The 26,896-nt window shown below is 32.0% G+C and overlaps 1 protein-coding gene across 5 annotated transcripts in view; it reads left to right on the top strand.

Annotated features, from left to right (window-relative positions):
- LOC130444920 (extended synaptotagmin-2-like) overlaps positions 1-19,339 on the top strand; it is a 115,369-nt gene extending 96,030 nt beyond the window's left edge. For 3 of the 5 annotated variants that reach the window (XM_056780288.1, XM_056780287.1, XM_056780290.1), the window contains exons 17-21: positions 375-522; positions 6,418-6,501; positions 8,392-8,488; positions 9,907-10,041; positions 17,384-19,339. In XM_056780288.1, coding sequence (XP_056636266.1) covers positions 375-522; positions 6,418-6,501; positions 8,392-8,488; positions 9,907-10,041; positions 17,384-17,470 — 551 coding nt within the window. In that variant the 3' untranslated portion in view covers positions 17,471-19,339. The remainder of the gene's footprint in view (positions 1-374; positions 523-6,417; positions 6,502-8,391; positions 8,489-9,906; positions 10,042-17,383) is intronic. The other 2 variants (XM_056780289.1, XM_056780291.1) reach the window with 1 other exon arrangement.
- Positions 19,340-26,896: the final 7,557 nt, after the last annotated feature.

Raw genomic sequence — 26,896 nt, 5'->3', positions numbered from 1 at the left:
ATTATTGGAACATCTTTTCGTTGGTGTAAATGTCGCCATTTTATTACTAATCTTATAATACTGTGAACATAAACGCAAAACGTTAATGTATAATCTACTACCTAAGTAATCCCTACACACACACAGAGCTACACCTATGGCCGACACCGAAATTGAGACGAACTGGACGTAATTCACCATTTTATTGCTGTATACATTTCTGAAATAGAAATAATTTAATGGACATCGTTTTACTAATAACGTCGTTCAAGATGCGAATTAATTGAAATAAATTAGTAAAACAAGAAAATGGTAAAAACATAAGAGGATCATATATTCAAACTCTATAATATGTACATTTTTTTCTCTCACGGAATATTTATTTGTCTTTATAGTAACCACTTCTACCTCAGTAAATGATTCTACACCACCAAGAACACCCTCCCAACCACAAACACCAGTAATAGAAAAAGAAGTTACGTTCGAAAGGCAGTCCTCTCTTCGATCTTCTCAGAGTTCTGTGAGAAGTTCTAGTTTCAAAGTGTAAGTATTGATTTTTGTCTTCAAATAATATATCTCCTATCCGAAAATGTCATCAGCTTTCTTCCAAGGCATTGGCAAACGTCCTCTTCTACCGAATGCCTTAAATTGTAATTATTATTGAAATGCAATAGAAGTCAAACTAGAAATGTTTTGACCACTTTAATACTACTTGGAATATCTAGAGGGTTCAAGTAAACAAAATAAAATGTTTTCCAAACTAAAAACTTTTCTTCACATCGCTAATTTTTTCACAGTGTATAAAGTTATAATTAATAAAAATGTCTACACATCGTGAAAATCATGTATAAATTTCTTATACAAGGAAAATAAGTGTAATTATGTTAACTGGAGGGTGGAATATGCTTAACACTAGAGTAATAAATTCGTTGAATCGACGACGCGAATTCGAGAAAAAAGGCCGTAAATTTTGAGTGCAGGATTGTATCTCCTGTATATTATTTTTCACCTTAAATCGGCTCTTCAGCTATTATAAGCAGCTAGTACTTGTGAAGAAAATTCATCACAGTGAAGAAAACTCACATCGATTTTGATCACGCTTATGAATCAGATACTAAGGATGAGTTTTTTTCTTTGGCACAATATCCACCTCCAAATCCAGACGCTCAGGTAAATAACTATGCATCGCTTTAAGTAACGAGAATTGGGTGCGCTTTCATCAAGATATCGCCACAATTGAAAAGCGCTACCAAGGAAAACGGGAACCAGCAATGCTTGCAGACTACTGTTAGTTTACGATTAGAGACACTCCGGACTCTGAATATAAAAGAGAGAGTCTAAGAAAACATGTTTTTTTAGTGCTGATTATAAAACTGGAGTTTTATAAATACTTGAGATTTTCCAAAACAATTTATTTCTCACAAAAATATGACGTGGCTCAAATTTTTCTCTCCTTTCTTATCTATTTTTTCTATAAGAATTACGAATCACATAATCTTATGCACGAGGAAAAATTGATAATTTTTTGTTGTCTAGTATTATTGCTTATATACGGTAGTAGAATATTCTTGTACATCACAAGATTTACATAATAAATAAGGTTTTCAACTTATAGAAATAGCATGAATAACACAAAAAAATGTTTGTGATTTGTAACTCTAAACGGTAAATAAAAAAACGTTTATAAAATTAGTACTCATGTTTTATGTATGGAACGCCTCAATTATCTCGGAAACAGCTTGTGTGATTTTTATAAATGTTTCTTTTTTATTTAAGCAAATGTTACATTAGTAAAATAAAATGTAAATAGAGATACCTACGAAGAAATATATGGACGGCCTAATTATCAGAATGCGTAACTTCACACAACATCGAAAATACACTAGATGGGTATTATGAATCTTATCCATTAGATTACTTCGCATGCCCTATGAAAATATTACTAATTATTTATTAATTAATAATAAACCCACCATCTCCCCGCCGCCATTTTGTAAGGAGGACATGTACTGTTTTGAGGAGTAGGATACGTAAAACTATATTGTGAAAAACTTCTCCTATTATCACACTGCTCTAGAGAAACTCATCAATCAGAATATGATAGGTGAGTGCCAGGAACTGATATTATACAGTGATGGCTGTACTTACCAAACATATTTGCATTTACAGGCGTTAAAAGATACGATGGAAAAGGATTATCATAATTTTTATGACGATTTACCTCGTTATTAAAACTTGCTATTACATTTATTATTTAAGAGTGCCTCGATTTTTTTGATTTTATTTAAATTTAATTCTATTCTATATATGTATTGTATAAGAAGTGATGTATGTACAATAATATTTTATCAATATTTGAGACTGATTTTGTGCCATTGCTACTTAAGCGCAAGTAGAAACTTACGTAAAAAGTTAATTGATTCTTAATTTACTAGGTACCTAGTCTTATGAAGACTTATAGAAGATTTTCGTTTTATATTTCATAAGATATTTTATAAAAACAATAAAGTTGAAAGCTGAAGGTTATGCCCAAATAAACAATAATAATATGAGTTTGGTTGAACATTTTTTATTAATATTACAGACATTTGATTGTGATTAAAAATGTTGCTCAAGCGAATAAGACTTCTATCACAAAATTATTATGTTGTAAGCAAAGTTGTAAATAAATACTCCACTCGCACTTCGTAGTTCCAAATAAGGTTGGATACTGCATCAAAGAAAGTCCATTTTCTTGATGTAGTTGAAAATTAATAAATAAATTTTAAAATTGATTTCTTAAATATTTATTACTACTAAGATTCATAAAATTGCATTCAAATGGTTTCCATGCATAGAAAAAATTAATAGTTTTTACTTGATCCTGTAAAATTCATCCAAAAGGAGTTGCGCATTCTGATAATTAGGCAAAAGTCAAGCATTTTGGAAGTTTTAGAAAAAATCTCTTTTGATCTCGTGAACTGTTCATAAACATGTGTGATAAGTCTTGTCGTTAATGAGATACTAATGGCAATGGTAAAGGTAATGCCTTAGAGGCTAGATGTATGTATGCCCTGCGTTATCCAAATAATCGTTTACCATGTTCTGATACGTTTACTAAGATACATATTGGTTTACAAAAGACTGGAACTTTTATTAAATCAAAGAATATTATTTGACGACATAGATATGTGAGAACTCCACAATTGTAAAACCATATTCTTCAGATTATTGACCATCCAGAAACGAGTACCAGAAAAATTACTACTGAAGAAAATGTTACCAACAGAACTGTTTGATATATTCTGAAAGTTAATTTAATGTATCCATATCGCGTTCAGCGTGTTCAATATTTGCTGACAATATTCTGTTTATGAAAAGCCAACTTTTCAAAACATGGCATTATAAATTTTCATAATGACCACGGATGTAAATCAACAGGCAATAGTTGTGGCTCCAACGCCCCATTTTGTTCAATGTTTGGCTTGGCATCATCGAAGATTATTTAATAGGACCGTTTACCAGTGAGACATATCTTTATTTTCTAGAAAATGAACTTCCAGTTCTTTTGAAAGATGTACCTTTTATTATTAGAAGGGGGGCGGATGTAATTTGGTCGCTAAAGGATTAATGTACTTTTTACAACATGTAAACTAGGCGCCAAGACCGAAGGGTCATTTTAATCCTATGTGTATTTTTATTTATTAAATCACCGACATTTATAATAAGATATATTTTTGTATTTTTAGATTTTCCTATAAGAGAAATGACCTATTATCACTTAAGGTCTGAAAAAATTTACCGTTAGTGGGGGCTACTTTACACTTTTCTTAAATGAAAAATCTGCCCTTAATAAAGTTTCCTCACAACATTTTTGTAACACTCTACAGAATAAAGTAAATTTTATATTTCTTTAAATTTTTATTTAGTACTTAAGTACATATTACATATAAAATATGAGATTTACATACACACTACTCTTCTGACATAAACAATTATTTATTTTAATTTAATTTTTATTTTATGAATAATAAGAAACACATTTAACAAAATCTAATCTTGTAATTTGATTTGATCGAAATCTATGAACAATATCTACTAAAAAATTTAATTTATTTGTAAATTTATTTGTAATTTTTGCATCTTTAATTCTTGCTGGAACATGTATTCTTGCTCTGTATTTTGATATAAGTATCAATCTGAAATTCTTTCAATTTTTCTATAAAAACGTATATAGCAGGGTGCAACGAATAAAGTGAAGAATTAAATCTAGAGTGAAATGACTCACATGCATTAGTTGTGTGAAATATTGATGGATCCATCTGACCACATAGTAGAAGGGAATTGTGAATCTTTATCTATATAAACATCTAATAAGTAATCGGCGTATTTGACCAAAGTTGCATTTACTGGTTTATAACACATTAAGTCAAACACAAAACAATCTTCCACTTCATCGGGATTTAGATATGTTAATCCAAATGTATGCTTTATCCACCTTCCAATTTCCGAGAGCTTGTATTTTTCTAAACCAAGCTTTGTGTAAATGAAATCTACAACCATTTATTTTTATATTTGGCCATGTAAAATATAGAGCGTTATGTATGGCTTTTTCGAAATCCACATACACCTCGCTTGGTTTGAAAATCACATTAAATTGATTAAACATCTTAGATCCTAATAAAGAAAATAAATTGATATATGTATCAGTAGATTTCGAAGTTAGTAAACATTTGTAAAAAATATTTTGCGGAATAAGAAAATGTACGGTCCATGTAAAAAATGTTCATATCACACATTACACGAATGTTACTGTCCTGTCACAAGAAAATACAATATTATGTTCAGGACTGTTAATGTACAAAAAGCATCCACCTTTTCCTATTTTAGGATTTAATTTTTCCACTGCACTATGCACTTCCGTTATATTTTTAGGTAGTGGTCCTGGTAACAACTTGCGCCTATAAATATAAATATTTCTTCGTACATATTCTACATCGGTCGTTGTCATGGTCTGTGGCAAATTGGATCTCAATTCCCTGCGAATAATCTTCGATGGTTTTTCGGATATATCATCCTCTGCCTTGCGTTTACAAGAATTTGAAAGTATTGTCCTATTTAATTTCTTCTCGTCTGCTTCATGGTTGTGATTTAAATTTTTTCTCGAAATTGTAAATTCAGGACCAACAGTAAATACGTTGGCAGAACATTTTACATTCTTTTTCACGCATCTCCAATACAATTCTCCACTTTTCAAAACTTTATCGTTAAAAAATGCAAAATTTTCTAAGATTAGAAGAGTTTTACCACGCGAACTTTTCACTATTTGAGTCATTTCAATAATGTAAAGTACCTATACGATACAACAGCTGAATCTGATCTTAGGTAAGAAAACTAGTCAACCCTCTATCTACTGGGTATTTCCAAAATATGTTAAGTACCTACTTAAAAATCTATCAACTTTCCCTATATTGGGTTATTTTATGACTCGACCTACCTGCACTTCTTAGCGTCGAAAATACATGTCGGATTATCTACCCTTCTTGGTCAGACAGGTAAAGAAGGATGGTTAGCGCCCAAATTACACCCGCCGTGAAGGGGCATGTGGTTCATAACGGTGCTCCTCACATTTTGCAGTTATTGTACGCGAGCTTTTAAATAACGTTTTTCCAGTCAATTTGATGGGACAAGGATTTCAACAACCGTTGCCCCTTAGGTCACTTGGACACAATCCTCTGAATTTTTGTGTATGGGGATATCTAAAATAGAAGATATTCAAAATCTTATTATACAAAGCTGTAATTTTATTCGTAACAATCCTGGTATCTTGGAACGTATTCGGCAATTCATTAGACATCGAGCGGATGCTTGCATTTTGGCTGGAGTTGCATATTTTGAACATATGCTCTAAAATGTACAATTTTTTCTTAAAGGCCGCTTGACATGATACAATACAACGTGCAATGCAATGCAAGACGCAATATTTCTTAATCAAAAACGTGCGCACGTGCGGGTGTTCATCTGATTATTTCATGCATGATCTTGACATTATTGGTTTTGTGTCATTTTTATTGCGTGCAAGTTTCAATCTAGTTACTTTTGGCTTAACAGATCAGCTAACTTTCGTTAAATTTAGTTTTGTTATTTTCATAACAAATATTAGATAAAATTTGAGGTTAGGTATTTGTTCACTTTTACTGTTTACAGAGACTTCACAAATGTTTATAAGAACTTTTTGTCTTAAAATAGAGTGACGAAGCGCACACTACAATATTTTAGATTACTTGACGCTCACAATTTTTTTTGTTAAGGTCAGAATGGAAAATATCTTATATAAAAATTAGAAAAAATGCAATTTTAACTGCCCTTCAATAGTCGCTTATTTTAAAATCTGGATATGTTGAACGCTTAATGTTGCCGTTAGAAGGAATTGAAATTTATGGCATTTTTCTTTTTAAGCAAGCCTGAACTGGGTCAAATGGAAATAAGTCTATTTTATAGTGCACCCAGACAAAAACTAGTTATTACTATTCACAGAATATCGTGAGTATTTCTTAATAATTGTTGTATATATGTTACTGTTAAAGTATGAGATCCGTTATTTTATAGAATGTCTTGTTATTCCATGAAATAACTGATGGTGTCTGTTGTATGTAATATGTTATTAATTTGACACTTTAACTAGTTATTTCATAGAATAACGATCTCTGGCCCGTTGAAGTGTAAAATAATATATATCATATATCTCGCTTTTTTGAATAAAGTACATTTACGTTTCGTTTATAGTTCTTCTAACATCAATTGTAGATTATAAAAAACCCTTGCCGACAATTTTGTTTGATCTATTTACCATAGTCTTCTGAAAATATGTATATCTTATGTGAGAAAGTATTCGTTAAAAGGCAATCGAATCATAAATCGGACGGCATTATACGCCGTTATTTAGACAGATATACTTAATTGTAGTCCTCTTGGAACTTAGAAAAAAACCATTATTATACCTAGCTAACTTGCTACAACTCAAATTTAAATTATAAAACGTGAATAGACGAGTAAAATGTACCTGCCTGTAAGGGAGCTTGGTTTAAATAGAGTACCAGACGTGAACTGAGTCATATTTGTACCCTATCCATTCTTTGCACTGCTTGTCAATATAATAAATTGCCTTTAGACTTTAGACCTTAAACAAAAGAAAGCAATTCTTATATCATACTATATCAGGTATTGAGATACATTTATTTTTTCAAGTTTTATAATTTATTCATTTGTTATTACGTTAATTTAGTTTGCTTATTATGAAGTGCGATTATTTTTAAGACCTTAAATTGCCTTGAACAATGAATTCTTTAAATGATAACAAAAAAAACAGCAATGAAAGAAAAGTTTCAATCTTTACTAAATAAGCTTGATGTCAATGAGAACAGATTCCCGCTCACCCGTGAAAAATTATTAAGTTTGATAGCTTATGTAAAGAAATTTAAAACATCAGATGAGAAGGTACCACGTGATTATTGGTTACTTCAACATTACCATGTCGTTGAAGTTGGAGTAGAAAAAATAATAGTCCCAGTAAGAAATGCAACACCAGATGTAATGTTTCATTTCTCAAGTGATTCTTTGTTTAACATTTTGTACGAAACTTATTTATCTATTGGGCACGGTGGTAGAGACCGAATATAAAAGAGCTTAGTCGTCATTGCAAAAATATTATGCAAAAATATATTAAGATTTTCCTGAATTTTTGTGAATCTTGTCAACTAAACCTCAAAGCGGGCAGAAAAGGTATTGTTGTTAAGCCCATGATTTTGTCACATATGAATTCAAGATGTCAGGCTGGCCTCTTAGATTTTCAATCACAACCTTATGGAAACTATAAATTTATTTAGTTTTAAGACCTCTTCTACAAAGAGAGTAGAAGAAGATGCAGGACAGTTGCTTAATATATTCCTGTTGTTTGGATCCCCATGTATATTGCAGTCGGACAATGGAACAAAATTTTGTAACAAACTTATTGATGACTGAAAAGTAACTTGGCTAGAGCTTAAGATCGTGCATTGCAAACCAAGACATAGCCAAAGCCAAGACAGTATTGACAGAGCGAATCAGGACATAGAAAATATGTTGACGATTTGAATGCAAGACAACCAGTGTGTCAACAAAAAATGTTTTTGTTTTAAAAATAATGTTCTTTGTAATTCCAAGTGTTATTTTAGTAATCCTTGTTGTAACAAACGATTTTATGGTACATTTCCATAAATACTATTTATATGGATATATGGATATATGGATATATATTATATGCATAAATTAGATAAATTACACACTTCAACTGAAACGATCATTATTTCATGGAATAACTAGGTATTCTATGAAATAACTGCATTATATATTTTAATGGTAACATATACACAAATATACTACATTATATTTTAGAAATCTGCCACTAAAAGATCCAAGTCATATACCAGATCCCTATGTGAAACTCAAACTCATTGGTGTAGGATCACAAAAACTTAAAAATAAAACGAAGGTAAGTTGAAACAAATTTTTTTAGTACTTGAATTTAATCTAAATTTTTATCCCTTGAGTTGAGGTTTGCTAATGTGTAATCATTGTCCCTCTAGTCAACCATGATATTTGTTGCCACGCTTCCGGATTTCTTCTGTGATTTACGATATGCAAAGATCATTATACATACCAAGGTGTATTTACCATTGCTCAAAGAATTTTGAATATTTGAAGTATTTGGAACCTCCTGAGAATAGCAAAACTTCATTTACTGTTATAACTCCAGAGTTGTCTGCCAGATGTCTAGATGGGTTTCAACACAGTCTTATAAATCTATATTGTGACTTTTTTACCATATCCTTCTAGCTTTACTTTGTCTTCTATTAAGGTTTATTGAGAATTTTTTTTTCAATTGGAATAGGTGTGGCTCATTTAACAGCTTCTTGTATCTTAGAATTAGATTTTCTATGCCTTCTTCAAGTTCATTCATAGTTTTTAGGATGATGTACAGTTTCAGTTCATTATCAGTTATACTTCAGTATAAAATCCAGTTAATTGGTTCTTGATGAGTGGAGCTTGGTTATTTTTTCAATATTTATTGCTACTCTACTTATTGTTTCAATAACAGAAATATGATCTGAAAAGAGATCATAGTCGGATTCAATTCCATATATGAACTCAATTAGCCAGATATAATGAAGAAATCAATAGATCAGGAGACTTTGCTGGATCTGTTGGCCAGGAGGCTGGAGTTCCAGTTGACAGGAAATTATAGTTATTTTCATGTGGTTCCTGCAAGAAAGGTAGAAAACCTTTTGTAGTAGTAAGTCTTGAGTGCTATAAAGTAGTCATTATCGTTATTTGGACGTTCTCTCCAGTTTCTTGTTAATCTGGCTGTTTTAATTGTTGAGATTAATCAAATTGTTATTAGCTTAGCATCATGTGAAACTGTTCCTGATTTGATGCATAATACCTACCTTTTGTTAACATTGGGCTACCAAATTGCAATGGCTACCATTTGTGGCATGTGTACACTTGTTGGATAAAACTGCGTTAAATTTGCTGAATGGTTTTAAAAAATCCTGCGATTACTAGCTCATTTCTAAATTGAAAACATATTTGGTTTTTGGCACTTATATATATTACAATGTATTTGAATCACCTTGTATTATCACTTGTATTTAGTTTAGTTACTATAAAATTAGCATAAAATTTCAAAAGAACTTATCGCGTTTTTTGTTCTGGTTGATAAGCCGAAATTGAAACCCAAATCAAACTTGAATTTCAAGAGCTAGTGGACAGGATCGTTATCACTTAAAATTCAAATGGTGTTGCTTTTTTCTTCACCTCGTTCACTTCTGTTTTTCAGCTCCCAATTATAAGAAATCAAAAATATCATAGTAATAACTAGTTATTATTTAATCATCCAATTTATTTTAGGTAATAATGGATAACTGCGATCCTGTATATGAAGAAACATTCGAATACCTTGTATCCAATTCTGATCTTCCAAACAATAAGCTAGTTTTAACAGTAAAGAGTAAGAAAATGTTCAATTCTTTCGTTATGGGACAAGTAAGTAACTGATTTTGCTTAAATGGAACAAACTAAAAATGAAATTTGTCAGCTACATTAATCGCGAATAAAAAACTGCCATCGAGCAAAGGGATCGCAACTATTAGTGTATGTTATACATAGTGAGTTTTATGTATTGAACGCCTCAATTATCTCGGAAACGGCTTGTACGATTTTTATAAATTTTTGTGCGCAAGGGTCTTGTGATACGGCCGATATTATAGTGTTATAGTGGCAACTACATTGTTCTCAGATCTTTTCTTTTTCCGGAAAAATAATGAACTTTGCTATTTCAAATAGATCACCCTATAAATACTTATTATTTTTCATGCAATATTCTTTATACCTATAGTTTATTTCTTAATGTCCGACAGCACAGTAGCCTCATTAAATATTCAAATAGAAAAGTATCTCTTACAGAGTGAGTTTAAGAATTTTACAAGTAAATCCTAAAATTCTAATGCAAAACAAGTAGGTGTTTGTATTGGTTATCTGTACAACCCTGTTTCAGCTCAAAATACAATATGGTAATAAAACCGAACAATGCCAGCTAAATGATAAAAATTGCTGCAGTGGCGGAGATTACGATATTAGTTCATTTTGCTTATTTAATTAGATTCGGTCAACATTACAGTTGAAATAAAATTCATTCGTTTAGGCCTATTAACAAGTTACATTCTTATTAAATTAAATTAATTAAAGAAAATATAGTTTAATTTTCATAATTCAAATTTATTGACAATGAATTAATGTATATTAAGTAAAGTAAACATACCATTTATAGGAAATATAAAATTCAATCTATAGTATCATCCTCTTCGCTGGCCATACAAGATGCATACGAAGACTCGTCGATAGAGATCACTATCGGCTCTATAGTTTGTTCTATGAGGTTATCTAAAACTCACATTTTCTCTTCCTCTTTAATTACATGATTCACGGCATCTCTCCAGTTCTCTTCAGTTATTGTTGTCAATGAGTACTTCATGAGTTCACGAAAATCTTTCATTTTAAATGTTTTATTATGTCTAGCTACATAACCTTTCATTTGGGCCCATATTAACTCTATTGTATTTAATTAACAATGGTATGGCAGCAAACGAAGCACTGTTATCCCACGATTCTTGGCTATTTCACAAATAATAAACTTTTTAAATTGTAGCTTGTGATCTGAAGCAACCTTTAAAACTTCTTTTTACAACATATCACCTTCAAATGGTATATCTTTTACGATTAACCAGTTGCTAATATCAGCTTTTCTCCAAGAATTAGTTGGAAGATTTTCTGTTAATCGCGAATGATAAGTGGCATTGTCCGTAACGATTACAGCATTATTTGGAATTAATTCGACCATTTGTGTAAACTACTCTTCAAAAACATTTGCAGTCATTTCTTCATGATAGTCTTTGGTTGATGTTGACTGAAACTCCAGTAAACCACCTTCAACGAATCCTTGATTGCATCCAATATGCGTTATTATTAGTCGGCGACCTTTTACTGAATGTCCTTCATTGAGCCATGTCTCATAGAGATAATAGATTTGTCTTCCCTCATGTCTGTATTTTCGGATATCTCGTAAATACTGGCGTCTCCAACATAGTATTTCTTTGTTGTCGATTAGCACTGATTTGCGACTTTGCTTCTCCCAAGTAAAATTTAATTTGTGTAATATTTTCCACAAAGTTTTTCGCCCTATGTTAGGCAAATTCTCGTCCTCCTTTACCATTCTTAGAATGATGTCAAGGGTTGGAATCTCTTTTTTAAAATATAATTCATGTACTTTTCGCCCTATTGTATTTTGCATATGTTCATTAAGGTCAAGTGGTTTTCTTCCAGTTCACTTTTTAGGTGGAGATATATTCCCATTTTTCCTCTCTTAGAAGCCTGTAAATAGTAGATTCACTAACTCCTGTCATATTGAAACATGTCGAAACTATATTTCTAACAGTAGCAGCCGGCATTTGATGTACAACAGCATCATGCACATTCAACACTACAGTCTTCGTTTGTAAGCTAAGCACGCTCTTACACTTTACTGGGGTAAGACATTTTTCACAACAAATTATACAAATTTGGGCGAGACCAAGTTTCACCGTATATACCTGCAAAATTTCTAAGTAGTCATTAGGACAATCCCTAGTAGGAACCTATTGTAATGTTTCTTGGAAATGTTATTATCAACATTTCGAAAATCAGAAAGTAATTATCTGGAGAATGAATTGATAAATGGTTTGTTAATATGTCTCCCAAGAATTGATCCGCGCCAAATTCTCAAGATAATTAATGAAATATTCAGTCAGAATAGTTGCGTTACAAGATTATTTAAAAAATAATTTATTGTTTTAACTGCATGTACTCTACAAATGTATGAAGGTCAGCTAGTTGTTTTAACTAACCGAATTTACATTTAAATCACTTTAATATACCAGATCGGATATAAAATTAAATAGTAAATAAATTCCTTAGATTCCTTAGACCTTTTCGCGTGCTGTCAGACAATAAGAAACAGATTATAAATGCCATGATTATAGCTACATTTACAGTATCTCCATCAAAGTTACAATGAATATTGTACATTTAGATGGCTACGATGGAATGAACTCGTTTAATTTGAATATTCTTTAATAATTCATGTGCTAATACAAATTTCGTAACAAAGTCAGTAAGTTAGTAAAAAAAAGTATAACGCAACTGGTGCAGTAAAATATTTATCCAAATCATGGCGCAGAAAACCTACAACAACTGAAGACAAGTCTTTATATGTTTGTGTCATGTTAGAAGTAGATCTACATTTGTTAAGTAGAAAAATTACGAATTTTATATAGTACATATAGTAAAGGCGATTACAGCAAATGCTCCAAATGTTGTCCATTTACTTCAATACAAAAAGCTATGCGATGGGGATGAGTTAAAATTGAAAATTATTTGAGGCCCATACAAACTGTGGACCCACATGCACCTCAAAAACTGCTGCAGATGATCTTCTGCAACTGCAAAAAAGTGTGCGGCGCTACTTGCAGTTGTATAAGAGTAGGCTTATTCTGCAGTTCCACATGCCGCGGAGATAATTGCCTGAATTACCAGCAGAACTGGAAGATAACAATTTTGATTTTAAAATTTAAAATAAGTATATTATTAATTTTTTTATACAATAAAAATTTTTCATTTATTAAGATTGATGTTGAAAATAAAATATGCAAACAGTATTTCACTTTTCTTCAGAAATCATCTCTCCTTTTTGAGTTGCTATATATAAAGTAAAATACTGTTGTCTATCATGAGGACAAAATTATAACGCTTCCTATGGTAGTCGCCGGGTGAACATATTCGATTTCCACCTCAAAGCTAAAATGTAACAATGTTTAATTGAAAAGGGGATTAAATATAATGATACCTTCTGCAATTAAAGCAGAGTTAATGCCCAACTAACATTTTTTGTTTTATAATGGTAACGTTTACGTTTCGATAACCTATTTTATAAAACGTCGGAACCTATCAATTGTTGCTCTTATAAAACCTCTATATCACTTAAATGGAGAATTCTATAAAGGTAACAGTGACCAAATGTTGTCTCATAAAACTTTTTGTTCCCATTTATTTGTAACCAAGAGGTACTTATTACTGTTATAAACCATAAATATAAAACCTTAATGTTCCTTATAAAAGCCATTATATGTTATGGGTTGATTAAATTGAGCAATGGATTTCTATTTACAATTTATATATTACTAAAACATTTTTATAAGCAATGACCAAGATTACCATGGATTTATTTCTACAAGTTTTCTAATACACACATTATTACATTCTAGGATCTATTAACCTCAAAACCATAAGTCAAATTCTTCTTTTTCTGTTGACCACAGGATTATAGTTAATAAGAGGAGCTGAGGTTATTATAACAAAAAGACGAGGTATTATTTAACTTTCAATTAGAGAAACTGGCAAAAATGACATAAAAATTAAAAGAGCAACAAACCGCCACCATGTTATATAACTAAAATGCGTGACGCCATCTACAAATTATGGTCCACACCGCACTACTTCAGCTGCTGCAAAATAATCTTATTGAATTAGGATGGAATCTGTTTTTCTTTCAACAGAACCATCATACTTAGGAAAAAAAACTTCTAACACTATAAACTTCGCCACCTACAGTATTTATAAACACCAAACTGAAAACGCCCACCTTCTTTATCCCTTTCTTTATCGTTGTTTGCAAGATATTTTATTTCTAGACCTTAGTTATTATTATTTTGCTTCTACTCTTAAGTTGGCAGCAATGGAGTTTATTTTGATATTATTATGAGAATGTCTCATTAAATATTATAACAACTCAAAAACTCTGAAATGTTCCTGTAACGGCTTAATTCTTTTTGTCACAAAAATTGTATCGATTAATTTTATATTTTACCCTGCCCTCGTTTTAAGCACTTTGAAACTTAATTTGTGTAAAAACTTGAAATTTAAAATTATGTCTCACGAACTTCTTTTTGCAATTAAAATGTAGAACTTTCCTTTACCGAATATTTTTGAAGAAATATAACTTTTCGTTTCAGTAATACTGCTTAAATTGCGATATTATTTTTTATGTAGATACTCATGTCACTTCGAAAAAACATAAAAATAGCCGTCATTTAAAAGGACTCCATGTTTTCCAGCTCACCCATAGTTTTGTGTGCGCCTTCAATTAATATTAAACACCTTGGAAACGTTCATAAAACTTAACTAAGTGTCTTATACTTATAATACTCTTGAGATAAAACCTATGATAGTTTATGTTGTGTTGTGATAGTTTTATAAATTAACAAAACGGTATTTATAAAAACCTTCGGTATAAAACTAACGGTAATCGGAAAACCAACTGAAAACTATTAGTACGCAAATGTCAAATATCAATAATTCATTCAATAATAACCCCACTTTTCAGTTGTTGTTTTTGAAAGAAGTAACCCATATTATTTTTTCTATTAAGTCTCAGTTTCATTTTTATGAATATAGATAAAGCAAAGCCTAGAATACTAACCCAAAATGCCTTTTAAAATGGTTCTAAGTAAAGAAGCTGGGAAAACGACACCGTCTTTGACGGTTGTTCCAAATTACAGTAGGTTTTAATGCAATACTTAAGGCCTTGATGTCAGTAGAACTGTCCGTCAGCTATCTCCACAATCTTTTGGAAGGGTGTATTCACAATTAAAAATAGGGTCTTCAATTAATTTTGGCTTATATTTGAGGAACCAGATCATTGCCTAATCCGCAAGTAACATGTTTTTCCTCTCAATTGGAAATTCGTAATTTTTATGCTTATTTATTACCTCATTAAAACTTAGGTTATCAAATAACTAGCCGATTTTCCCTTATGTCAATACATTTTTCTAAATGTCCTTTATTCGTATATTCATCAGTGGTAGTTATTTTAGAAGTATTTGCCAATGTAATATTGTCTTGATGAAAGTCTAAATTTTCTGCAATTTTTGATGATTTATCAACAATTCGGGTTTTGGCACACCTATAAAAACTGCTACTATATTCAATTTTTTGCCAATTTTTCTTAGCTTGTGACATGTTTAGGAAAAAAATTGTTAAAATCATAACCTGAAAAACAAAGCGGCTTCCTTCTACATTGAAAGTTGTTACTGGGCCTATAAGGTTTTATAGTAGCTGTAGAATATTTAACAAGCACCTTAAGATTTATAAAGGTTATACTGAAGTAAGTTATAATACCCCAAGAGTTAAAGTTTCATAAGAAAGTTTTTAAGAACGCTATAAAACCTTTTTAAAATATCTGAAGTAACTAACACAAAAGGTTTTATAAATAAAATAACCAAAACGTTTTGGATGCAACATTATTAAACTTGAGGTTTTTTTGTAATTATTGGACGTCTTATAAAAATTGTATCACCAATGGTTTTCCTATAAAACTATAAACACTATTATAAAAGTTAATGTAGCTTAATTTCATTTTTAGTTTGTTGACTATACCGATGTAAATCATTTTTATGTTAAATTAGCCAAAGTTATTTGGAAATTTACTAGCTCAGGTGGTTCCGAATCTTGGCAAATTCACATTTTTTTAGATTGATAATGGTGTCAAAATGACATGCCATTTTTTATCTAATCTACCATTACTACTACTTTTAAAAATTGAAATAAGTTCTTTCACAGGCTCCCTTTATTTTAACATTTTTAATATGAAAGCAGATCAGTACAAATTAATAAATCAGTTCATACCTGAGAAATTTAGTAATATCACAGAATTTGAATAGAGTCTATTTACAAACTTATATATATATATATTACACTGTCGGACGCGCGTTTCGATAACCAAGTTATCGTCTTCAGAGACGGTATAATTGTGAGTGTTGGTGTAGTAAACAGTATATTCATTATGAATATCGCCAACGGTTCCAGAAATTACAATACAATACAATTACAACGAATGAAAGGTTCGTTCCAACCCATTAAAAAACCGTCCTTGGTACGGTGATGATACTGCGCAATAGAGATTACGTGTTCCAACCGGGCGGTTACCGTTATATAAACGATTCTGTTTTGTGTTCCAACCGTTTCCGGGACGGTCTTTTCGATACTTGTTTGATAGCAAATACTGTTACAAGAACCGTGCATAGCCGGATATTGCGCATAAAATATCTATAAACACTTCCAATAACCGTTCTAAGAACGGCTGGAACAAACCTAAAGTTTAAAATTATTGATACATACATAATTCCTAATAATGCGCATTTTTTTATTACCTATCTATAACGTTAATAATAACAATTTTTTTCAATAATTGTATATACATTCTGTACAATATTTATAAAACATAAATAGCATGAAACCCATAGGAAATGTTTAAAAAATAGATTTTTAGACCTTTGAATTTTTGTTGTCACGAACATCCTAAGATAAATAGGTTTTGAGACAAGTTTTAGGTTGTTAAAACAAAGGTTTTTACAAGTTTATAGCCGACTATCTCTCATTCCATTCCGAGTTTCTTATCCTCATTTGACTAATTTGTCCGGACTATAAATATGCTGCCTACTATTACTACACCACTACACAGTCTGTTGTATAGTAAACAGCGTGCTCAGAATATCTAGATTTTCCTATTACTAAACCAAGTCTTAGAGTACTTTTCCTTTTGTTTAGGAAACAATAATGTTACTTTGTAAATGATAGTTATCAATAGAAGTTTTTAAATGATAGTTGTCAATAGAACAATACATTAATTCTATGTTTGCGATGCCTGTCAAAATGAGACTTTTCAGCCATATTATATTACCAGGAATAAATCCTTCTTAATTCTTATCTTAATTCTTAAATTACTTTTGTTTTTTAGGTGATAATAAATTTGAATAATTTCCAAGGCCTAAATGAACCCTTTAAAGAATGGTATGAGTTGTCACATGCAGAAGAGTCAGACTAACGATGTTTGATATGTACTGTTTCTTAAGTGTACTTGTAATGTAATGGAATATATATTAACCTATATAGTTTTTTAGATACATATTTGAAAGAAAATATTTGTTACTTAGCAACTGAATAAAATTTCTAAATTTTCAATTTTTTGTAGTGAATGGTCAAATACTCAAAATTGGCGACATATCATATGTGCAAATTTATCGAAATAATAAACATAAATGGAACATTTGTGTTTTCTGATGAATGAAATTATTTTCAAAATGTTCAATAAGAACATTCATATAATTACAGTTCAGGAGATTGTGTCTTGTTCTTTCCTTAAATGGTGCTTCTGTTAGATCTAGTATCATTTTACCGAGTTGATACAACCCAACGATTATAGACACAAAGGTTTGATCAGCTCTCCAAATCTGTTGGCAAAATCATGTACAAGGTCAAATCGAATGTTACGTCACTATATGTGCTCGCATTCCAAAAACATGCAGAGGAATGAATTGGAGAAGCGGGACAATGGAAAGAATTAACAAAACGTGGTATCTAAACAAGTATTTCTGACGATAGACGATGAGGTGAGTCATCGATAATGCGTTCCTCCTTTCTTCCGCTAGGCCATTTTTTTAGAGCTGGTTTATCTTGCGCAAGTTTTTATTGCAGTGTTCGAGTGTTGACTAAGACTACATATCTTTGTACGTATTCTTCGTCTGTGATGAACGTTCTTAGTTATTAAACATAATAGCTACTGGTACCAAACGTAAACATACCACTTATTTTACTAGGGAAATGATAGTGCAGTAGTTTCCCATTAATTTCTGCACCGCTGTACAGCGATCGGTGAGGTGATTGTCACCACGCTCTCTGTTTTCTACTCTGTCTGGATATGGTCAGTTTTGAACAACCAGCTGCCGTTGCTCAGTACTAGTTTTGGTCCGCCCTGGGTATTTTATTTGCCCAGTACCACCCATACCTGGGAGGCATTCCCCGATCCGCCACATGGGGAGGCGCCCGAGGGGGGATCTAACAATCCATCACTGGCTCTAATTAATATTATCTTTAAACTCAGTAGTTGTTACTATAGATATAAGACTAATTACTCACACTGTATGCTAAAAAAAATGTAAATGGAAATGCTTAGAAGAAAGTTACCAAAAATATTTCTGAATCAGTTAAAGAATAGTTACGCAGTTGTTTATGAGGAGATTGTGACGTTTAGTTACGATACTGATAAACTTATCGATGGTCCGAATTCTGAGAAGTATGGGCACTAAACCCAGTCAACCAATATCTCAGAATCTCAATCAGCGTGTAAGGCAAGTAAAACATAATTTAGTGTATCTTTTAACTCTAGGAACATTCTACTTGTTTTCTGCTATAAAGTTTCAAGCATGCGCTTCCATCACAACATATTGAACGCATAAATTCTATCTGCTGCCATGTAGCAACCTTCAATTAAAGTATTCGTAGTTGCATTCGAATATATACAAGAAAACCATGAATTTCACTCAAATTGTTCAGGTCATTTTTATCATTGACAGTTTTTTCGTTCCTATGTATGTGAAACCATTTCTAGAAATTCCCTTTTTCTTGTATTTGATTTCGTTTCGAGAATTTTTATATATGTTTTTTTATTCCATGCTTTGTTAATACAGTTTAATTTGTTATAGTATTGATGAACCTTTAATCTATTTTTTAAGTTCTGATGTGTCTGTCCTATGTGTATAATATTACTTTTTCTGTTTTTGGGTGGTTTAAGATTTTAGTTTAGTGAAATATTTGTCCTTTATGAATTATATTACTATCATATTTATTGAAATAATTCGATACCTGTTGGGAAATTCCTTATCCATATACAAGGTGTGCCTATTAAATAATGAAACTGTGCGCCTAGGGGGTGCCCTAGACGGGTGGGGTAAAGCATAAGTAGTGCGTTGGGTATCTAGATATCTTGTCTATGCACGTCCCAAAACACGTTTTTATCACTATAATAGTATTTGTGCAGTGGCGGTTTGAAACGAACGTGTTTATGTTTCGTGCCGAAAACCATGTGTGACGAAAAACAGAAGCAACTTTTCAATCTCAAATTTCTTGTTAAATTAAAAAAAAACTCCGTCAGAGTGCTATAAATTGTTGCAAGAGGCCTATGGGGACAATGAGCTTCCACAACATTTTTTAGTCAGAGTCAAGTGGCCCGGAGATCTGAATCAACTATGCTCCACATTTTCATGATTACATTTTGTTAGCTGCTAGATTACCATCTGCGATGACGGTTTAGAGTTAAGATTTGGTCTAGCATCAGGGCCTGTGCACTGGAATAGGAAAAGTTAAGGACAATTTTCAACGTCATCTCTGTTACTGGCTCACACCTAAAAGCTTACTTTTTGGTGTTTTATTTTTGAATGTTTGTCAATCTGGATGCTGAAACTAAATTGCAATCATGCATCGAGAAACAACCAAGATTATTGAATGAACAACGTCCATCTTGCGAACGTGTATAAAATCTTTGCAAAGGTGTTTGATATTGTTTGTTTATTAGCTATTTGCATTTTTGTGCATTTAAAAGTTATTATTTGTTGCGAATTGTGCTGTCGTGTTTACTTACTCAATATGAGTAAACCAGTAAAGGCCTGCTGTGTACCAGGATGCACGAATAAGCAAGCGATAAGGTGAGAGTAATATTTACTATTTATCAACATAAAAATATTTAAATTGAAATCAAGCTCATATCTATAATGATTTTATTCTTATTTTACTTTTTAATAGACATTCCATTCCTACGAATGAAGGCAGAATGAAGACGTTTGCAGAATTTGGATGCAAAGAATAAATAACCCCAAGTTAATGCTTGCAGATACAGTATTATCATCACATAGAATATGTGATATTCATTTTGAACCAATTTGTAGAAATCCCAATGGCACGTTAAAAGAACTTTCACTGCCAACTCTACATTTACCTGGTAAGAACTTATATTTACTGTGACAATAAACCTCTTATGAATCCTAGTGAAAAGTTATTCAGAGGAAAAGAATTGCTATTTCCTCCAATAGTGAATGTCCCAATTTATAAACCATTCAATAGAAGCTCAGAATATACAGGATTAGATCTTGTCACTCTTTATGTAGCAGGTTCAGTAGCGAAGAAATTATTTAGTCTCAAATTGCCACTTGTGTAAAAATATAATATTGTCGAACGAATTAATTAAGGCAAATTCATTAATATATTCTAGGGAACATAAAAAAAATGTTTTATGTGCGCCTTCAGCAAAATTCTGTGATATTTCTAAAAGTTTATCTGATAAAATCTTCGAAAGATTGCCCCAGTTAATCAATTCGCTAGGCATAAAGAAACAAATATTTCGTTTGGAGGATTTGACAGACACTTCCTCAATATTTTGTTCAGATCATAAGGATTATGTAAATATGTTTGTAAATATTAGTTTTAACATATGCATCTTTCATTACATAGGTATTGTTAATAAAATTTTGAAGGGCAAAGATCAACAATATAAATACTTGTGATGAATATGGCATATGTTAAATATAGGGAAAGCTGCAAGAAAGACAACGGTAATCATTAATTATCCATGGTTATAAAATCAGTTTTTTATATATATCATTGTATGTACCATGTACAAACAGAAACATTTTTTAAACACTCCAACATCTCACTGTTGACAGTCCTAAGCCTGCTAAAGTGTGAAGGAAAATTTTTTGTTTATGGATATAGTTATAAAATGTCAAAAACAAAATAAAAATTATAATAATCATCCTGTGTTTCAATATTCCATCTACCTATATCTTATATAAACCATTTAATTGTGAAATTTAGATGGTCGGACCTGGTTGTCACATAAATTGTAAATGAAACCAAAATATTTTCCAAAATACTTCATTTAAACAGCATTTTAATTTCAGGTATTTATATTTTCTTGTAAACAACAATATTTGAATTTGAAATGTTAGCAAAATGAAAGTATTTTGCATAATACTTTAGTTTCATTCACAATTTGATGCGACAACTAGCTTCGAGCATTTAAAATTACTCGAATTATTTTCAAATTTCAAATACAGTCTTTTCTAACGCTCCTATCTTTCATCATCTCCTGTTTAAGCTTGATATACAGACTTGTACCTTTAAAGAAAAACTCGGGTTTTGAATGGCTTAGATAGAGGCGAGAGTTTTACAAAACTATCAGTAGAATTTGTATTAGGCAAGACTATAAATTTCTGATCGGAAAAAAAATCGTACCAAGCTGAAATAGCTCTGCACAACATGATCGTCTAGACAAATTCTTGAAAATCGCCAAACATCTAAAGTTTCTAAGTTCGACAAGTCAATAAAGCTCTCTATTTATGGTTTGTCGAAGCGAGAGGCGAAGGTATATCCTTCAGTGGACCTCTTGTACAAGAAAAAGCTGAACAACTTAACAATTTAATGAATGGTGATTAATCGTTTACTACAAGCAATAGGTGGTTGAATCGTTGGAAAGTTCGAGATGGTGTCCGCCAGTTGACAATAACTGTACAGCAATTATCTTCAAATAAAGCTGCGGCACAAGCTTGTCTGGATAAGTTGTCTGCTATTATTACTGAAGGAGGATTTTCTCCTCAGCAGGTTCACAATGCTGACGAAACCGATGTAAATTTTAAGGCGTTGCCAAACAAAAGTTTAGCTTCACAGCAGGAAACCCGGGGTATTAAATGAGCAAGGAACGAGTCATAAACTCTGGTTTCATAACGAGTTCCTCAAGGCTGTTAAACGTTTCAATAAAGAAAACGACTTGCCAAATAAGGCAATTTTGTTCATCGACAACGCATCATCTCACCCAGACATCAGACAATTACAAAGTGGCGAAATCAAAACTGTATTCCTCCCACCCAATGTTACAGTTCTGATACAGTCTAAGGACCAAGGGGTTCTCCAGGTAATGAAATTAGCCTATGGTATGAAATTTCTCCGTACAGTTATTAAAGATTCTACACCAACTTTAATGGAAAAAATCAAGAAAGTGACATTGAAAGATATAGCTTACTGGTCAGCTGAGGTATGGAATACAGTTATTGATCAGGCTATTAGAAAGTCTTGGAGGAAGCCGTGGACTTCTCTTGATTTTGTTGATTCGTCAGATGACAGTTCTAACCAAGGACCCTTGCTTCAACTGGAATTTCCCGGTTATGGGTTATGGGGACATAGCAGCTGCAGTGAACCTAGAAGCGGGAACCTAGAGCAGGAAAGCGGCACTATGTCTACACCTGCTGACCTGTTGTTTCCACTGCGATGACGCAACATCGCAATACCAAACAGATTTTCTTTTTGAAGCAATTGAAATTGACTGACATGTCGAACAGTTCGCAAAATTAGTGGTGTAATACAATGTTGTAAAGTCTCAATAAATCGTATTTCTGTTTAAAAGAATGTTTTATTGAGATCCCAATTATTAAACTTGCCTTTTTTAGAGCAGTTCGGCAGTTCAGATTATCCGAAAACTCGGATTAACGGAGTTCGGATTAGCGGGGTTCTACTGTATTGTATTTCTGTGCATTTTAGAGCAATTTTGTTTATGCCAATTGAGTCTAAAGAATATTTAGGTTTTGAAAATTTAATAATATACTATTTTAGTTATATAACTAAATATTTGTAATAAGAGCTTGAAGTTGTAATAAATATCAACATAATACAATGGGATACATGAAATTGTTAATTTATTTATTTAGGAAAATAATGTATTGACAAAACATATTAAAAATCATAATTAGAATAACCAGCAATATATAAAATGCTTACTTGTGAATGAATTTAAACATAAAAAATAATAATCATAATAATAAGCATTCGTATTGTCCGTACTTACATACGAATATCATATTTTAGAACATCCTTCTTCAGTTAACAATTTTTTTCAACTTGTTTAATTTACTCTCTTCACGATCATCACTGCTTTTTCTTTTCAGATTCTTATTTTTTTGGGGCTGATGGTTGTGGAAGTTTATTCTTGTAACTTGTAATAATTTAATATTATTTTAAGTTAACTTTTTTTCCTTTAAATTTTATTGGCCAAGTTGCCGATAATTCTGTACTAAATCTAAGTGAATCACAATGTTGTAGATCATGGTTCCATTTTTGAATTTTTTCTAGCTAATGTCAATAGTTACTGTACCTAAGTAGGAAAATTATATGTTTTATGAGTGGAATCTCTCAGGTCTAGTAATACTTCTTCATCATTTTTTGCAAGCTAACCTACGATTCACTCCAAAGCATCTTCTGTCATTTCAGGATAACTTTGTTCCTGATACAACAATGAAGTACTTACCAGAAAAATCAGAAGTTTCTATTGACGCAAACTCCAATTTTTCCTGCATTTTTCCCTAATACTATCATCCTAATGCGATAGAAGGCTGCTAAAGGATTAGGATGCTCATTAGGTCCTCGGGACGAATCTAACTAATAAATTTTTCAAGGCCATATATCATATTATGATCTCATGTCAATAAATAATATTTTTAAGGATTTTATTGACATAAGCTTGCCTTTTTGAAAAATTTTCAATTACTTTTTCCCGACTACTCTCATTTTTGATCATTTTATCCTAATGTTCATTCTGCATGTCAATATATTTACCACCATATCCACTCTTAATTGACACATGTTCTATGTAGTTGTTGAAGATATTAACCATTTGTCGATGTCTTCAATAAATTCTCCTAAGCCAATAGCGTTTTTGACATTATTACCAGGTTTATAACGTTATAACAGCTGTCGATACAGTAGAGCTGTGCGGCTAATTTAACATTTTGCCTTTGTGCTTTTTCACAATTTAAATGAATCTCAGAGATTTTCCAGCATGGATTCATTAAACTAATTTTAATTTTAACTAGTTCCTGAAGAGACTATTTTGTAATTTTCTTATCTCTATCCAATATAAATCCTGTGTCCAACAGCCAGTTTCTGATCAGTTTCAAAAGATGCGGCGCAAACATTGCTATTTTTGCTGGATTAGTAAAAAATTGCTTTTCTACATCAACTCCTGATTCTTTCCACGGTCCAACGTTTCCACCCCCACAGATATTTTTTGTAATGCATTAATAATTTACAACAAAATATTTTTTGTCATTTTTGGTTAAATGTAATATACACAGGCTACTTCCATTTAGAAAACAGACTTCGGGCCGGTATTTTTTGTTGTTAAGTTCATTGTAATATTTATTTTTATAATATACTATCGAAGACTCTTAATTCTCTTGCGAGTAACAGTTCTTAAGAAAGAATATTTGCGAAGTAGCTCATCATACATTATCTTATAATCAGGTGAACGGGGCTTAAGCTGAGGGACTTTTGAGCAAATCTTCTATTTGGACCCAAATATTTTGTTATTATAGAAACATTGGGATCTTGCCTGGTTGACTATAAAAAAAGGGTGAACCAAGCAACGATTCGACCATTGCTTTATTTTTTTAGACTTCTAGCATGACGGGGTGTCTCAAATGGTGTTTTTACTTCCATTCCCAAATTCAGTGTAGCCACTGATTTCTTTTTCAAAGTCCTGCGTGGAGGTAAATCTAAAAAATGAGTAATGAACAATTTATCACCATTATAATTTATTACCAGTATAGATTTATTATTATTAATTATTTGTAGTGGGGTTGATCCTATTTAGAAATAAATCCATAATCTAATTTAGTTAATGAAAAAAATTACACATGTTAATTGTACTAAAAATTATTACTTAATAATTCACGTTGCATAGGGTGCGCCAGAGAAACTTACTTATTTGAAAGGTCAATAAAAACCATAGTACTTCAGATATTAATTATTTTTTCGATAATACAATGTGTAAGTTTTTTTTTCATTCAGTGCTGAAAATGACATCTGTTAAATGGCGACCTCCATTGTGTATAAACTGATTTAGGCGATTTCGGAAGTTTGTCTCCACTCTTCGCAACATATCAATGGGTATTATGATAATGGTATCACGAATGTTGTTCTTCAGGTGAGCAATGGTCCGTGGTCGATCGTCATAAACCAAGAATTCAAATAACACCATAAATAAAAATCGCATGGAGCCAAATCTGGAGAGCGTGCTGGCCATGGGAGATCATTTCTGAGAGAGATGAGGCGGCCGGGAAAATGTTGTCACAACAAATCCATTGGGCCTCGTGCTGTGGCTCCATTTTGCTGAAACCACACGTTCATTTGTTCGAGACTTGGAAGAAAAAATTTATCGATCACGTTACTGTAACGAGCTGCATTCGCGGTAACTGCACGTTCGTTTTCTTCAAAAAAATAAGGATCATCTGTTTCTGTATCGGTATCTGTTTATCCTTCTCTTGAATATGTTATTTATCAATTTTTCTGGATAATTATTTTCTTTCAATGCAGTTTTTGCGTTTTGAATAGCTAAGCATCTACAGGATCTGATAGTTGGATAGATCTATCAGCCAAACTTATTATCACTGATCTTTTCGTGACGTAGAATGACACGAATTGAAGTTTAATGGTTAGTGGGGTATCTACTATGAGAATATTTTTTATCCAAGGGGGAGAAGAAGGCAAAGAAAGTGGAAAGGTCAACGAGAGGTTGGTATTTTGGAGTAGAGGTGCGAGCAATTGAGGGAGTGAATTTACAGTTGTTCGTGAGTTGATAGGTACGGAAGTGGTGGTAAGTAGCGAATTGACAGGATTAGGAGGATTGGAAGATATTTTAGCAGCATATGACAGGAGAAGAGATTGTCGTCTTAAGGATAGTGGTGGATCATTAGCTTCAATATTTACACTAGCGGCGGGGCTTGAGCGAAAGGCGCCAAGGCAAAGGCGAAGAGTGGTGTTGTTTACAGAGTTGAATAAGTCAGTTTTAGACTTGGAAGCGGACATATAGATAAAACAACCATAGTTAAGCTTTGAGCGTATGAGAGCTCTGTAAACTCTTAGCAGTATAGTTTCATTTGAGCTCCATAGAAGGTGGCTAAGGGTTTTAATTATGTTCAGCCTCTTTAGGCAAATGCCTTTTACATAATGAATATGGTGATTCCAGTTGAGTCGATAATCAAAAGTCATACCAAGGATTTCGCACCGATTCACAATAGGTAGAGGGGAATTATCAAAGAAAATTTGAGGTGAGTGAATAGATGTTCTTCGAAAGAATTTTATCAGCATGGATTTGTTTCGGGAAATTGATAATCCTAGATAGGGAGATCTCTGTTGTAGTAGATTTATTGCATTTTGGAGCAGTTGGCATGTAGAGGGGGCGTATTTACTATGGCAATAAATGACTAGGTCAACAGCGTATTGGACATATTTTACGGGAGATGGGAAGTTGTCACATAGCTCATTTATTGTGAGGATAAATAAATATGTTACCATGTAGATTGATGCCATACGTGTTTTCAAGAAACGCAATAAATTCGGTTGCCGGTAAGGGAAAATGATTCAGAAGAAT

Source organism: Diorhabda sublineata, chromosome 6, assembly GCF_026230105.1.
Source record: "Diorhabda sublineata isolate icDioSubl1.1 chromosome 6, icDioSubl1.1, whole genome shotgun sequence".
Classification (NCBI taxonomy): Eukaryota; Metazoa; Arthropoda; class Insecta; order Coleoptera; family Chrysomelidae; genus Diorhabda; species Diorhabda sublineata.
This window is presented reverse-complemented; position numbering and strand designations above follow the sequence as displayed.